The sequence below is a fragment of the Mycteria americana genome, chromosome 5, assembly GCF_035582795.1.
Source record: "Mycteria americana isolate JAX WOST 10 ecotype Jacksonville Zoo and Gardens chromosome 5, USCA_MyAme_1.0, whole genome shotgun sequence".
NCBI classification, from domain to species: Eukaryota; Metazoa; Chordata; class Aves; order Ciconiiformes; family Ciconiidae; genus Mycteria; species Mycteria americana.
The window spans coordinates 32,837,355-32,852,919 of record NC_134369.1 but is presented as its reverse complement, the minus strand read 5'-3'; the positions used below and the strand labels follow the sequence as shown (position 1 = coordinate 32,852,919).

Sequence of the window (15,565 nt, the reverse complement as noted above, 5' to 3'; positions counted from 1 at the left end):
TTTATAGCGCTATATTTACAGATAATAATAACAACGTTCATTGTCATTATCGGTTGGTAAACGCCCCCAACTGACGGCAAGTGCTGCTGCCCCCCCCCCCCCCCGGTCGTCCATACACCCCTGCCCAGGTGTCCCGGCACCAGGACTACGTTTCCCGGCAGGCATCACGGCGGCTCAGGCGTACCTCCCGGCGTGCAGCGCGGCCGCCTTCCTGCTGGCGCATTGGCTGTGCTGAGCGGTTGCCCCGCCCCGCCGTGCGCCGCGGGTCTCTGTGGGCTCGGCCCGGTGCTGGTGCTGCGAGGGCGGTGGGCTCCGGGCAGGTGGTGGCCGGGCCTGCTCGGTCCTGGCAGGGGGATGGGTTTCTGGGCCGCTTCCCTGGCGAGGGGTGCGATGTGTGAGTACGGGGGCTGGTGGGAGCACGGGGCTGCGGGAGCTCTATGGCGGCAGCGGGGGTCGTGGTGGGTTGCTCCGGCTCTGGTGGAGGGGGCGGCCTAGCCTTAGAGGGGCAGCAGCGGGCATCTTGCCTTGAGGCGGGCATACATGTTGCTTTGCGTCCCTTATTGCTGCAGTGATCCCTGAACTTTGTTATCCTGCTAACTGCAAGCTTTGTTAGAGCAAGTTTTCTGTTACAGATGTGTAGCTATCATGCTGTCTCTTTATACCTGCCAGAAGCGTTTCCAGGGTTGAAGTGTGGCTTCGGGTACAGAGTTGCTTAGTTACCTTCCTCATAACATACAGCTAAAAATGTGTCGTAGTGAAAGCATGTATGAATGTGGTGATAAATGTCAGGTAACCTAAAAGGAGTGGGACTGATAGTGTGAAACAAGTCCTAATAGTACAAGGAAATATGAGGTGTTTAAAAGTAATCATTCATCATTGCAAGCAGGGTAGTTCATATGCAAACTTAGATTATATTAAGAACTCTTCAGGGGTGCTTATGAACTTCAACTTGGAAAAGTTCATGTACATTGGATAGAAGTGGCATTGATGATTAAAGTTTATACTTCAATATACTTTATTGATAGTGGTTTGATAACAATGGCCTCATGCAAGTAAGAAATTTTCCTTTTCACCTTCCCTACATCTTCTGAAGTGCAGCTTTAAAGAGCTTTGTGGAACAGATGAGTTCTGAGGAGTGACCTAAGAGAGAAGAGGATTGAGGTTTGATGGACTTTGTTTTCAGCATGAGGTCCTACGGCTGCTTTTCTTATATCTCTGCTTGTTATTTCTGTTATTTTGTCATTTGCTACTTCTTTCAGAAAAGCTTCAACTACTATATTAAACTAATTGACTGTTTTGCTGAACTGATAGATCCTAGCCTAAAAAAACCACTTAAGCCTTCCAAAAATTTGGTTAATAGTTTTGCTGAAGTTTGAAAGTATCTCCCCATTAGGACTGCAATATTTGGGATGAATGTTGCAGGTTCTAAGGGCCAATGCAGTGTGGCTTTGTAACTTCTTACCTTGGAAAATAGATTCCTCTCCTGAAATCTCTTCTGTTAAAGGCAACTGTATTACTTTTTTTTTAGTCCTTGCTTGACTTCAACTGAACTGGTAGTACAAGGCAGCTGCATTTGCACCACCACATATGTTCTGCTATTGACTGATTTTTGTATGTAAAGTTTGTTAAACAGGTGCTACCTTCTAGTGTTTTCAATTGGGAACAAGTCATTGGTTTTAGCCAAACTATGTTAGTCTGTTACCTGAGTCAGTTTGGTCGCTGTGACCAAACTTTGGATAACTTCTAGCCCATATGTCCAAAAATGTCACATGTTTGAAGAGATGTCAGCTAAATGCATCTTAATTTATGCATCAGCTAAATGCATCTTAATTTATGCAGGGCTGTGACATCCAGGACAAAGAATAGCAGCAATCACTATCCTATAAATACATATCCAAATTATGTACAGAGATACTAAGACTTGTAGATAACTTCATCTAGGTAAAATTAAGGTATTTTTCTGTTGATTCTTTCCACTATATCTTGTAAAGACAAAATTCATAAGATATCTGGAATCAAATTAAATTTGATCAGAATCAAATTTGAATTGATAAAATTCTTTTTAACATCTTGTAATCATCTTCTGTGAACTCTGCCACCAGATGGTGTCATAAGATTTGAGATGTTATCTGACTCAAGCCGATTATAGGAAAATAAGAGGATACTATGCATTACAAATAAGTTCTTTGTTTTTATAAAAATGTTTTTCATATTTGTAGTGTAACAGATTTTTCTCATCTAATCCTAGACTATTTTACATTTTGATCCCAAGCTGTCTGAGCCACTAATGTTCAGTCCTGGGACAAACTGCGTTACAGAGATATAAGAATTCAGACAGACCCCTGTATTTCTGTTGCCTGGTCATTAATGACTGGTGTCTTAATATTTGGGATCCTTAACTTGAATTTACTTGGCACCAAAGCTCCATATACTGAAGAGTGAGCTGACTACCTTGGTTTGAGTGCCTCAAATCACTCTCCAGTGGTTCTTCATACTCTGTAGTGAGTGCATAAATAGGAAAAGCCCAATGACTGACTGAATGCTCTCCTAGATACTCTCTTGTGTCTATGTAGATCTTTCTTAGGGAGTCTGAGTCATTTTGCCAAGGCCAGGTACCTGCTTCTGTGGAACTGCAATAGATGGGATATGTAGAGCAGTCTGTTTGATTTGGCTTCTGAGTCCCTGTTCTTAACTTCTAATCGGTGAAAGAGGCATGGTATGCATACCTGTGAAAGGTTTATGAGCTTAAATATCCTAGGAAGGGAAAAAAAAGATACAGCTAAATGTTACAGAAATAAGTGTAAAATTAAGTGACAGGTATTTCTGTCATTCTTATAAGGGTCTTTTTGTTGAAGACCTTTTATAAAGTGACACAAGGTTATCAGAATAAGCTGATGTGAATTCTTTTGTAAGTCACAGAAATATCTAAATCGCTTAGGTTATTTGTCCCATATCTTGTGGATCACTATGTTGCTTCTTAATAAGACTTTGTCTCAATCATTATCAGTTATGTTTGAGGCTGTAATGGTAGTAACGGTACAAAGACAATTCCCCCCTCCAAAGGGTGCTAACAGGGGTCTTAGTTGGAGTGCTGTGTCCAATTTGGACATTTATTTTAGACTGCTGTGGGCAATTTTGGAAAGAGGAACGGCAATTTTAATAGGCTCAGGAAATGTGGTGTTTGAGGAAAACATCTGAAGAAAAAGAGTTTGCATATGTCTAAAACTGAACTGGGAGTATAGGGGAAAACAGCAGCTTTCCAGGTGTGTGGATTTTAGGTGTCCTAAATGACAGCTTACAGCAATGATGCTGAACAGCTCTCCATTCCCACGAGGACAGCATATATCCCTGAATCTTTGGGTGCGTAAAAAGCTATGGTAAGTAAAATAGCAATAAGGCATTTACTTTCACTAGGGAGGAATTATCATCTCAGTTTACAGCAAGGAAAACTTAGTTTGGATATTAGGAAATTATTAGCATTGCTTATGTATAGGGAATTAGAAAGATGCAGTTTGATTGTGACCTTAAGGTGGTCTGTACCCTATTCTTAGATTTACTTGAAATAAAAATAGCCATCAATGAAAACTCTGTGTTCGTGCCAGGTGTTCCTGTGCCTGCGTTAGTCTGTTTAAGTATTTCTCTACAGTCTCCTTATCTCCAGTATACCTTCCCTGTATATTGTAAAAAGCCAACTGTACTCATGTGATAGCATGCAAACAGTTTCTGCTAGATGTCTTCTAGGCTAGTTAGTGAAGTTAACTTTATTGCTTTTAATAGGAGCTTAAAGAACTTTGATCTGTGGAATAACTCTTCTCTCCTGGCTCAATGTCAAAACAGTTGAGCACTCAGCCGCCCAGTTATAACATTTGCTGTGCAGTGGTGCTGCTTCAGTGCTGAGGGGTCTAGAGTACCCTCAGTCTGTCATGAGGATGAAGTTAAATCTCGGAACGCAGGGACGAATTTACCTTAAAAGTCTTGCTTCTGGTACAAGTATTTTAACTACTGGGCTGTAATATAGTTATCTCCTTTGCCATGTTAAAAAAAACCCCTGTGACTACAAAGTAGTTTGTACAGTGCATGATAGTGTGCTAGAGAAGAATAATGTTAGCCATGACTTAACTTTAGTAAGTCCTTAAGTTTCTGGCTGTCGATCAGGTTAGGCTGTTGATCGGATCAGCATCTCGGAAGGAAGGTTAAAGCGCCTCCCACATATGCACAGAAGTAATGTTAAGGTAACTGGTAAAAGTTACGGCCTAGCAAGGGGATCCGTAGTGAGTTCAGATGCCTCAAGGGCAATGAATCTGGGAAGGAAAGATAGCTTTGAATATTAGTGCTTTATTCCACGTAAATTCTGCTCGAGGTGATGAAATTTGAGCATAGGCCTCTGCCTTGTTATGATGAATTACTTGTTTTTGTACTGCATTCACAGCGGTACAGGGCTTTGATGTTCGGAGCAGTGTGTAATACAGGGAAATGGTTTTATAGTCATAAAATTTTTCCTTAAGAAAATCTCTCTCTATTACTAGGCTTTAATAAATCATTATTTAGTTAGATTAGCAATCGTTATTGCCTTGTAGCATTCGTTTATCACAATAGGTGGTTGGATACAGCTTTCAAAGGCCTATGTGGTGTTCTCCAGCTTTTCCCATGAAAAGACCGGGCTTCTTGGCAGATTAGCAAGAAGTTGTGCTGATCATCAAACTACATATGGTCTAGCCTAGCAGTGGTTGTTTAAGTGCTTTCAAGGGCCTAATTATACTTCTATTCCTAATTCTTCTGAGCAAGGGGCTTCTCTCCAACTCAAAATGACCTTGTGTCCACCACTTCCTCCCATCAACCAACTAAAGATTTCATGAATGCACTTTGTGGTGAGTTGCTTCTCCCTCTCTGCTCTCCTCTCGTTTCCCATGTCTGTGGCAGCTCTATTACTGTTCTGCAGCTCAAGCAGGACATGTGCAATCAGTTGCTGCAGGAGAGAAGTCACTAAAGTAAAAGGAATGACACCCCTGTGAGGAGCTGAGGAGTGTGTTGCTGCAGAGCATTCTGCCACGGTGAACTTCTAGACTCCCATTCTTGTCAAGTGTAGAGTTTCCACTGCTATCTGTAGGGACATGCAGCATTTAGGCAGGCCTTTAGACAGGCCAGCACTGCTGATCTCTTTGAGGCCTCCTGAGAATTTCTAGGCAGCTGGAATGCTGGGCTGCCCGCCCCACTCCATAGCACTTGTGGCTTTATATAGTCAGAGTGTTCAGCCACTGATTTGTAGCAGGTTTAACCTTGATGTACATTTTTAATGTATGTTATCCGGTAAGGTTGAGTAACTGTGGACAAATGGATGTTGTAGCAGGAAGTAGTCTAATGGGTTATTTTCTTTGTAGACTATTTTTACTTGTGAGAAGTGTTCTCCAAAATCTTTGTAGCAGACTTGCTTAAGTTAATTAAAACTGCATGCTGTTTCCAAGCTCTGGGCAGGTGCAGGCTATGGGCAAGTTGCACTTATATCACATAGTTGTAAAATGCATCCCTTCCCTTTAAAACAAACAAATAAGAAATCACCCACTGAACAGTTACAGTCTCTCAAAATAGAAAGTTGTCGTAACACCTCATTTGTTTTGAAGGATTTACATTTTGCTGTTGATGTATGTTTCTCTTTTATGTGGGAATGGGGTCTTTTTTACAAAACCTTATCTTTGCTTGCAGTTTAATGCTTATTTTTTAGAGTAGCTCATTTTTCCATTAAGGTACCATAAGAGGTAATTCCCTATGCTGTGCAGAAAGTTGGTGATTTCAAAAGCACAAACAGTTAAATCTGATAAAAGCTTGAAGGTTGTTCAGTGTTTAAAGTATGGGATTTTTTTTTGTTAAGAATTTGAATATGCCTGCATTTATGTAGCGAAAGCTCTGGTTCTGAAGATTTTCAGTAGAAAAGTTATGTCATTGAACAGACCAGTGTATGATGAGATGAAATGCCATCACTGACTACATGGCGTAAAAGCTGTCTGGTTCTTGTTGCTGTTGCATAGTGAATGAGGGAATACCTTGAATTTATAATGTTTTTCAAAGTCCTTCATGAAAGTTCTTCTACAGTGAAATTGAAGTACTTTGTTAAAGTGAGCCTTGGTTTTATGGCAGGATTTGGGAGAAAGCTAAGGATGAAGGGAAGTGGTTTATCTCTATGTAGACAGTAAGTCAAGAGGTGATCTGGAAATAGAACGTGGGTCTGTCTTCTCTCAGTCCCTGTAGCATCTACTAAATCTCTGTACTTCTGAGTCCTTGCCTGTCAGGGCTTCTCTCTGTGGAAGTGAAAGTTTCACTTTTCATAGTGACATCCAATAGCATTTGAATTCTATTAGTATTTTTAGTACTCCATCATAAGTAATGCCCAGTTGATTGGGCGGTTAGCCTAAAACTCTTCCTGTAATCGTGTATAGTTACTATATGTTTTAATTAGCCAAAACAGGTGTAATGTTAGCTTTACTCGTGGAAGCTCTTTCATGTTACATGCTAACTGGTGTCAGCAAGTCACCATACTGTACTGGCCTGCTTTTCCTGATTTAAGTCCCATGCTGCTCTTTCACCCTTGTGCAGAATGAGTTCTCTAAATACTTGAGTAATCTTGAACAAGATCCTGAACACATGTAGGGAATTATTCTGCTAAACTACAAAGTAGTGCTAGTGAAGAATGTTGGGGGAGTAGAGAATATTTTAATGGAAAAGGAAGTATCTGAAACTGGTGCATTAGCACCCTTGCTTTTCAGGAGTAACTTCATATTAGTCACATTAAACCAGCTCTCCTATATTGGGGAGGCATCCAAACCTTTGTCACTTGTATATAATCATAAATAATTCTCTCAGATTCATTGTGTTGCAGCTGCACAGATCTGTGTATAAACAGTATGTTAATAATCTGCTCCTATATTCATCTAATAACCTACTGGTAAACCATGAGGCTGAAATATCTCATTTTCTATCTCTACTTGTATTAGCTTAAATTTTTCTTAGCTGCTGTCTCAGTTTAAATATATTTAAAAACAAGTTATACTCTTTATATATGGTTTCAAATGATTGCAAAATGCTTTGTTCTAAAACTCCTGTGTTCTGACCTTCCATGAAGGCAGGTGCTTTTGCATGCATGTTACTGTATCGTATGCATTTATATGCATGCTCTAGGATATATATGCATTCTATGCATGCGCCTATATGACCTAGGCTGGTGCAAAGTTCTTAATGATCTTGTACCTTTGTTGGGGGTGATTTGTCAAAATAAATAGCTGTTACTAAGGATTTGAGTACATAAGGTGCCCATGTGATAAAGCTAGAGAATGCGTATTTAAACACTACCAGGTATTTCAATGAGATCAAGAATGGCACCCTAGGAATGCTGGATAGGGAACATGAGAAGATGATTCAATCTCCTGTTGTATTTTAAGTGTGTTTGTTTTGGTATGATAATGTGGAATTTTTTAGGGAGGAAACTGCTTTCTCTGTTGTCTGAAGGTGAAAATGCTATTGCAACTCTCAGTTCCTTCCGCTTTAAGGGACAGATGCTGATGCATGTGTTAACTGTAAATGGACTTGCAAATCTGGAGGAAAAGAGTTATTTGTCAAAGAACCACATTTTGGAATTAGAGTGGGTGTGGTTTTACTTGCTTATTTTTGTTTGTTTACAGTTGGACAGTACCACTGAATGTCAGAGCTGCTTTAACTCTAGGTAATCCGGATTTGGTAAAAATCCAGTTCTTGCCCTTTGCTCACAGCTTCTAGTCAGTATCAGATTCAGAGGGTTTGATGGCCCTGAAACAGAGGGTTGATGGTAAATAATTAGAATTAACTTTGTAGGGTAAGCTGTGGAGATGAGCTGTTGAAGAAGGATCTTATAGGTTGAGTTTGATGGTACTAGGTAAGTTAGCTCTGAAGGTGACTAGTGTAAGATAGCAAAGCTTGGAAGGATTTGTCTTTTTGTGTGGAGATATAAAAATGCCTAGTAGTAAAAAGATACGTTTCTTTCCACTTTAGGGTGAGGAACTGACTCTACCATGTCAGTAAAAAATTACTGTAATGCTTGATCATTCTGCATTTTAGTGTCTTTTAAGAGAAAGAGAAGGGCAAGGATTATACCCTGCTACTTATGCAGACATGTCTGTCTTTGTATTATAACCTAGACTGTTATGTACCTCTCTAATTTAATTGCTGTCCTTATGATTTAAACATTATGATAAAATACATACGGCATTTAATTTGACCTGCTGGTGCTTTAATTTGCGTACATGCAAGTCTTAAGCAGATCAGTGTTAAAATGTTTATATTCTGGTGCAAAGTTTTGAATAATCTTGTACCATTGGGAATAGTTAATGAAAATCAATAGCTTTTATTAGTTATTCAAATACATAAGGTGCCCATGTAGAGCATGGTGTTACAGAATGTGTCTTAAAATGCTGTCTAAATACTCTTAATTGAGTATTTCAGTACATGCATATGTGTAGTTCTTATGGAGGTTAATGAGAAAAATACTGAATTTAAATAATTTTAGGTTTTATTTTATGGTGAATAAATGGACTGTTAAACCTTGGAGACTGATGGTCTTTGATGTCATGAAGGGCCTTCGTTTCATTTTCCTAGGGCCTTAAATATCATACTTGAGCTGCTCTGTGTACCAAAATAAAGATATGAGTTTGCCCTGCTTGGTTTCCCCAATTCGTTATCTCCCTCTCATCATCCTCGTTGAAAAGTGTTTTGTTAATCTGATTTGAGTAGCTGAGAGAATTCCTACAGATCTCTGTTTGCTTGTAGAATGAGTGCCATGTCTTGGAGGATGAGGAACAAAAAGAAAGGGAAAGCTACTTTTTATTATAGCTGTTTTAGATGACTATTCAAAACTATCTTATCTTTTTTTGAACAATATTGACTATGCACAAGAGGTATGTATTCTCTTAAAGAAACTTGGCACAAGTGTTTTCATGAATAGTAACTTATTTTTACTTTCCTTACTAAAACAGATTAATGAAAAAAAAAAGTAATCCTGAATGTTGGTTCTTTTAAAATTATTTTTATTTGCAGGTATGGGGTAAGATCTTTCCAGAGTAATAAGCATGGTTCGAGAACGAAAATGCATATTATGTCACATTGTGTACAACTCAAAAAAGGTAAATAATTAATGCTTTACATCTATCGGTAGATACTAATATGAAGATACTAATATGAAATGTGTTTAAGAAATGCTTCCATTTTAAAATTGTGCAAAGTATGAGGGTTTTTCCTTCTAACAGGAATACTATTGATCTAGGTCCATCACAAATCAAGTAATATATTTGCATGTGCTTTCGAGTATCTTTCTTGAAATGAGTTGTGCAGTATGCTTGAGTCTGAATGTTAAAAATATTGAGGTCTTTGAGTTTTTTATATTGTTGGATAATGATAATAAAGCAAAAAGCACTCAAACTCATTTGGCTATAAATTGTGCTATGTTAAGAATACTGTAATACACAAATTTTTTATTCCTTTTGGGAGGTCTGTGTTTCATATGGAAGGAGAATGTGGAATTACGCAGCACAGCTTGTGTTTTCATTAATGTGTCAATTTGGTGTGTATCTTCTGTGTACTGTGTATCATGCAAAGCCTGCATTGAAACTGAGTGTTTCTTAATGAACCTTCATATATTGCTTAGCCACACGGCACATGGATGTCTTGCAAATGCCAGTGTATTAATTCATACAACTCTTCAAGGTTGAAGATGTTGCTTTCCCTTTGCAGATGGGATTTCAAGGACTAAGGAGGATAGTGATTAGTATCAGTTATTTGAAGACTTCCAAACACTTTGGCTCAAACACCAAGAGAAAGTTAAATCTTCTGAACTGCTTCCTTTTGCTGAATTATGAACATTCTTTCTCTTCCAGCAGCTCTCTTTCAATAGCAATTAATTATACTACCACTGCAGTTCACGGATCAAGGTTGCTGTAAACAACAAACTGACATGTTATGTACGTCTTGGTTTCTGAAGTGCATCTAGCAGAGTAAAATAGTGTGTGATGATGAAATTACAGCTGTGTCATAATATAAATACAGAGAGACTGCTCAGATTGCACAGGAAAACAGTGTTTTAAGTACTGTAATTCTGGTGAGTGGTATCAATGAGGCTTTTAATAAAAATTATGATCAACAGTAATTTGTCAAAAATCAGTCTAATAAGCTTTGCTACATGCACTCCTGTTTGCCTTTCTCCTGGAATTCTGCTCCCCTTCTGTTGAATTCTAATGACTCCTGTGTGTCCTTCCTCAGGAAAGGTAACATTACATGACTTCCTGAGACTGTGACTACTTGTGCTTTCATGGTCATAGAAACAGGAATGGCAACTGTTATGGAATATGAGCCAGCAGTGTGCCCAGGTGGCCAAGAAGGCCAATAGCATCCTTGCTTGTATCAGAAATAGTGTGGCCAGCAGGACTAGTGAAGTGATTGTCCCCCTGTACTCAGCACTGGTGAGGCCACACCTCGAATACTGTTCAGTTTTGGGCCCCTCACTGCAAGAAAGACATTGAGTTGCTGGAGCGTGTCCAGAGAAGGGCAACAAAGCTGGTGAAGGGTCTAGAGCTCAAGTCTTATGAGGAGCAGCTGAGGGAACTGGGGTTGTTTAGCCTGGAGAAAAGGAGGCTCAGAGGAGACCTTATTGCTCTCTACAGCTACCTGAAAGGAGGTTGTAGCGAGGTGGGTGTCGGTCTCTTCTCCCAAGTAAGAAGCGATAGGACAAGAGGAAATGGCCTCAAGTTGTGCCAGGGGAGGTTTAGATTGGATATTAGGAAAAATATCTTCACCGAAAGGGTTGTCAAGCATTGGAACAGGCTGCCCAGGGAAGTGGTAGAGTCACTATCCCTGGAGGTATTTAAAAGACGTGTAGGTGTGGTGCTTAGGGACATGGTTTAGTGGTGGACTTGGCAGTGCTAGGTTAACAGTTGGACTTGATGATCTTAAAGGTCTTTTCCAACCTGAACAATTCTATGATTCTGTAGCCCTGTTGGAGTAGAGAACACCTTCCTGCAAGGCAGGAGAGTTCTCAACAGTGAGCTTTTCAAATATGATACACCATTTTGGTTTGTTTTGACCAATTTTACTTTTTTCCCCATATTGAAGGAGATGGAAGAACACATGAGAAGCATGCTTCACCACAGAGAACTTGAAAACCTGAAGGGAAGGTATGAGAACAACTTTGCATCCTTCCTCTCTGTGCAGTTTGTATGTCACTCTCCGGAAGAACTCATGTCCTATTTCCCATACAAGCTGAATTGCACAATTTATTTTTATGCATCACTTAGTTGCATGCCTTGTGATAAAGCTGGCAACGAACAGCTTCTCTCAACATTGAAAACTCAGGAGGCAAACAATGATGTGGAAGAAAGCTATCCTGCATTTCTTGGACTGCAGTGAGATAAAATTGAAACCCATGTTTTTTAGGTCTTGGCAGTTTCGTGGTTGACTTCTTGGAAGCACTAGAATTCTGCCTTTGGCAGAGTTATGAACACTGGTATTTTCCTTTTTAAAATGTTTTTTTAAACTTTTCAATGATGTAGAAGCAATTGTTGATCTTTTAAACCACTGTGAGAAGACTGATATCTTGGATGTAAAGTCTGCATCTGTTTGAGTGACTGTCTTGTCCTCTGCCACCCTGGTCCAGTTGTTTGGTTAAGGGACCTAACCATGGTGAATGGTGTTTTCCTTGGTTTTGTTTGCAGCCTTTGGAAAGCAGGAGGAGGGAGTTAAGGGGTATTCAAATATCCTGATAATATGGAGTCAGGGTAACCAGAGTTGTAACCAGAGTTGTATGGGTTTTGAGGTAGCCAGAGAGATCAGATAGTCTGCACTTAAGTATTTGACCTACAGACTAATTTTTAATCATCTTGCATCACAAACTTTATGTGGAAATGGCAAATCTCTTTTAAACACCTTTTAAAGGACTAAGTGATCTTCTTTCAACTCTTAGAGGTGTGGGAGATCTGTTTTGTCAGAACATCTATCTTACATCCAGAGAAGAAAAATTGTAGACTACTTCTGTTCGCATGCTAGTCTTTCTTTCATGTAGCTTTTATTCTGTTGTTTTGTGTAAGGTGAGAGCAGCTGTTAGGACTCCAGGCCCCCTTTTTAAAGAGTTAACTATTCAAGAAAGGCTGAGTGAAATTAAGAATCTGATTTATAATACGATAGATACTAATACCAATGTAGTTAAGTTGTGCCAGGTTGAATTCTAGTAAAACTCTTAAACTGTTTTATAATGTTTCAAAACTAGAGGAAGCTTGCAATTTATTTCTCTTCAGTAACTTTTTATAAAGCAAAGCATACATATAGCTGCAGAAAAGTTTGGAGTACAAGACTGTATTACATATGTGCCACAGCTGAAGGCATTTGTTTGAGCCAGCTGTATAGTATTTTGTACTACTGTTGTGTATAACTGCTAAGTATTGCTGTAGTTTGTCTAAATCAGCAATCTAATATCTTTTTAGGTTAAGACTTCTAGAAAATCTGTAGCATATGTGTATGCCCACTTATCTGCTAATGTTTCAAATTGTCTCTAAAATAGAAAGTACCCTGTATTGCAGGGCAATAAGTAAATAGATACTGCTTACCTTGAAGTGCATATTAACTGTCAGTAAATAACCTCTGTTGTCTGATTTCTACTTCTATTTAATATTTGATTAATTTGCCTGAGGCTTCACAACAGGTTAGAAAACTGAGAAGAGAACTTCCATCTTCAGAATCTCCATCATCAGCCTGTCTTTAGGCAGGGCCTGTGCGGACTATCAAAGTATTAAAATATATTGGAAAGAAAATTAAATAATCTTTCCCTCTTTAAATGAAATTTGTTTTAGTGGGATTCAGAAAATCTTCAACTTGTCCAGATTAACAAAGTTGTTATTGTGTCACATTGAGAAAATGTACAAAAGCAGCTTCTTGGAAGCTATTTTTTTCTTTAAATAAAAATTGCTTTGTAGTAAAGATGGAGGGCATAAAAATGATAAACTCCTCACATTCCCCACCCTCCTTTTTTTCCCCTGCATTGCTATCCCTTGCCTAGCCCTATATTTCTTGGGGTTTTTTTGTTCTGAATTCAGCTACTTACTTAAAAGAAAGTAGTTCTCTAAAACAAAAAAACGCCAAATCATTTTGTTTTCTTCTCTGCAGTGCCCCACACAACTGGGTCTTGGGAGCTAGGAACATTCTGAAAATGTGCCTGGAATCAAGCACATTATGCTATTGAATATCTGTCCTATTGGGCATGAAAAGGATTTGTTCTGTTACTGAACAGCTGGGAAGGGGTTGCTCAGAAACCAGAACATCCTCAGCACTAGATGCTGATTTAGGGCTTCTGGTCAGCTAACTTGTAGAGCATTTCTATTCTGGACTTTCTTCTTCTGACAATGATTCTGAGATCCTCACCACTAGATCCTTACCACAGAAAGTGGTGAGGATTACAGCTTAAAATTCCACGTATTTTGGCATCTTATTTCTGGCCTTCTAAGTTAATATTTTTTTTTAGTTTATGACTCTTGAAGGTAACAGCAATTTCTAGAAGTTATATATTATGTCCACAGTGGCTTGCAAGTGATCTGACAATTCTTGTTTTTCCATTTCCATAAGAATGAAATGAAATTAAATTTGTTTCATCAGCATTACATTTTCTATTATTAAGGTTACTGTCTTCACTACTTCTTTCAGAAGAATGCATGGGAGATGTTTGTTCTCAAAATGAATAATGAACTTCAGTTTTCGCTGTGCAGCAGCAGCCTTGTTCTCTTCCCCTGTGCCTCTCCTTCTTCCTCCCATTTAAGTTTAGTAGAAGTCTTTTAGGAGTCTTACAGCCTTGTAAAGCAAAAGGTACTCCAAGTAGAAAATGTGAAGCACAGGCAACAGCCTCGTGAGTGTGTTTGAATTGTGTAACCAAAGGGTAATACCATTAAAGTGTGTAGTATCAGCATCTTACTACCTTCAAATTTAACATCCAACTAAAGTCACTTTTTAGACTTCCTGTAGGGAAGGGGTAAAGGAAATGCACACATTGGTTCACACTTTTCTCCTTTTAAAGTTAACTTAGTAATCTCAAGGGCTAGAATAATTTTCTGAAACATTTTAAGGCTCTTCTCTTCTTGAAGTCTTACTCCATGTGATATATAAGGAGAATTGGGTGTCAAGTTCTTCTTTGTTGGTTTTTTTTTTTTAATGAAAGTGAAATAATTCTCTTACATGAGGGACATTGAGGCTGTCATCTGAAGTACACATCTAGTAAATAAAGGTCTTGGATGTTTTCATACTGAGAATACTTTTGTCATGTTTATTTCAAACTACTTTTGGCCTTCTTGTTGAACAACTAAGATTGTGTGGTGTTCCTGTATGGTAGGGAAATGTGTAGACCTGATCAATGTGTGTTGTGGAGTGTGCCCACATCTGGCTAATATTAATGGGGATAGGGGAAGGAAAGAACTGAAGGAGATCTGAATTCCCTTAAGTGTAACTATCTGAACTCCTAGCCAATTCATCTTCAATTAAAGCAGTTGTTCATATAGGAAAAAATAGTGTTGGGGTTTTTTTTAGGTTCGTATAGATTAAAAGCAGAACAGAGAAGTCTAGTCACTACCCACTTGAGTCTTTTCTTCCCAGACTGTCAGTTGGTACAAGAACCACAGCTTTGTAATTAGTAACTCACAAGTTAGAAGTTATAGAAACAGGTTCTTTGTCCTTAGGCCAGCTACTAACTCACTGGCTTTGTCCAAAGTTAGTAAAACTTTGCATTTATTTAATTAGTCTGTAAGTGAGGATGATGAAAGTTTTATGAAAGAATTGAAGCATGGGTCTTAGGAAGGATTTGGATTGTTCTCTAAAACCTAGTTAGTACCACTGAGGTATGTTTCTTGTTGAAGTGTCCTTATGATTGAAGTGGAACGTTATGTAAGAAGAGCACCTTTTTCTTGCTAGAAGCCAACTTTCTATTTGCAGTTTGCCTTGTGTGATGACCTAAGTTAAAAATAAGTCTTATTAGCAATGCATAGCTGTGCCATTTATGAGTGTGGAGAGGGTTCTTCCGATGGCATTTGTAAAATTTACTGATTGTATTTGGTTATCTTTATTGGGTTAATGAGGTAGCCCAAAGTACAATATATAGTATCTGGGCTTTCAATATTTATTAGTGAGTGTGAAGTGTGCAAAATGAAGTACACCCCTCTCTGGAAAATACAGACTACATTTGTAAGCTGCTGACTTTGTAAATGAAATTTATCTAAATGTTTCATCTGAAATTAGTTAGGCTGCAACATACAAAATAATTAAATGTAAAAGTGTAATTTTTATGAATTAGTCTATTTAAAATAAAACTCTCTCTAGCTGTGCCTGAATGACTGCATTGGTTAAATATTTCAATTATGTTAGGAGGAAAACCACAGATTTCCAGGATAAATAAAACGTAGCTGCTGGCACTCCATTAACCACTCCGATAAGGATGTTGGCTTAATATCTTGAGTGAAGGTGCATCTTGTGATCTTTTTCTCATATTTGTCTTTTTCCTTTATGGATCCCATTTTTTTGACCC

General features: G+C 38.6%; 1 protein-coding gene across 5 annotated transcripts in view; it reads left to right on the top strand.

Annotated features, from left to right (window-relative positions):
• Positions 1–254: 254 nt before the first annotated feature.
• ZNF106 (zinc finger protein 106) overlaps positions 255–15,565 on the top strand; it is a 40,748-nt gene continuing 25,437 nt past the window's right edge. For 4 of the 5 annotated variants that reach the window (XM_075502803.1, XM_075502802.1, XM_075502800.1 and 1 more), the window contains exons 1-3: positions 255–394; positions 9,058–9,143; positions 11,125–11,186. In XM_075502803.1, coding sequence (XP_075358918.1) covers positions 9,090–9,143; positions 11,125–11,186 — 116 coding nt within the window. In that variant the 5' untranslated portion in view covers positions 255–394; positions 9,058–9,089. The remainder of the gene's footprint in view (positions 395–9,057; positions 9,144–11,124; positions 11,187–15,565) is intronic. The other variant, XM_075502801.1, reaches the window with a different exon arrangement.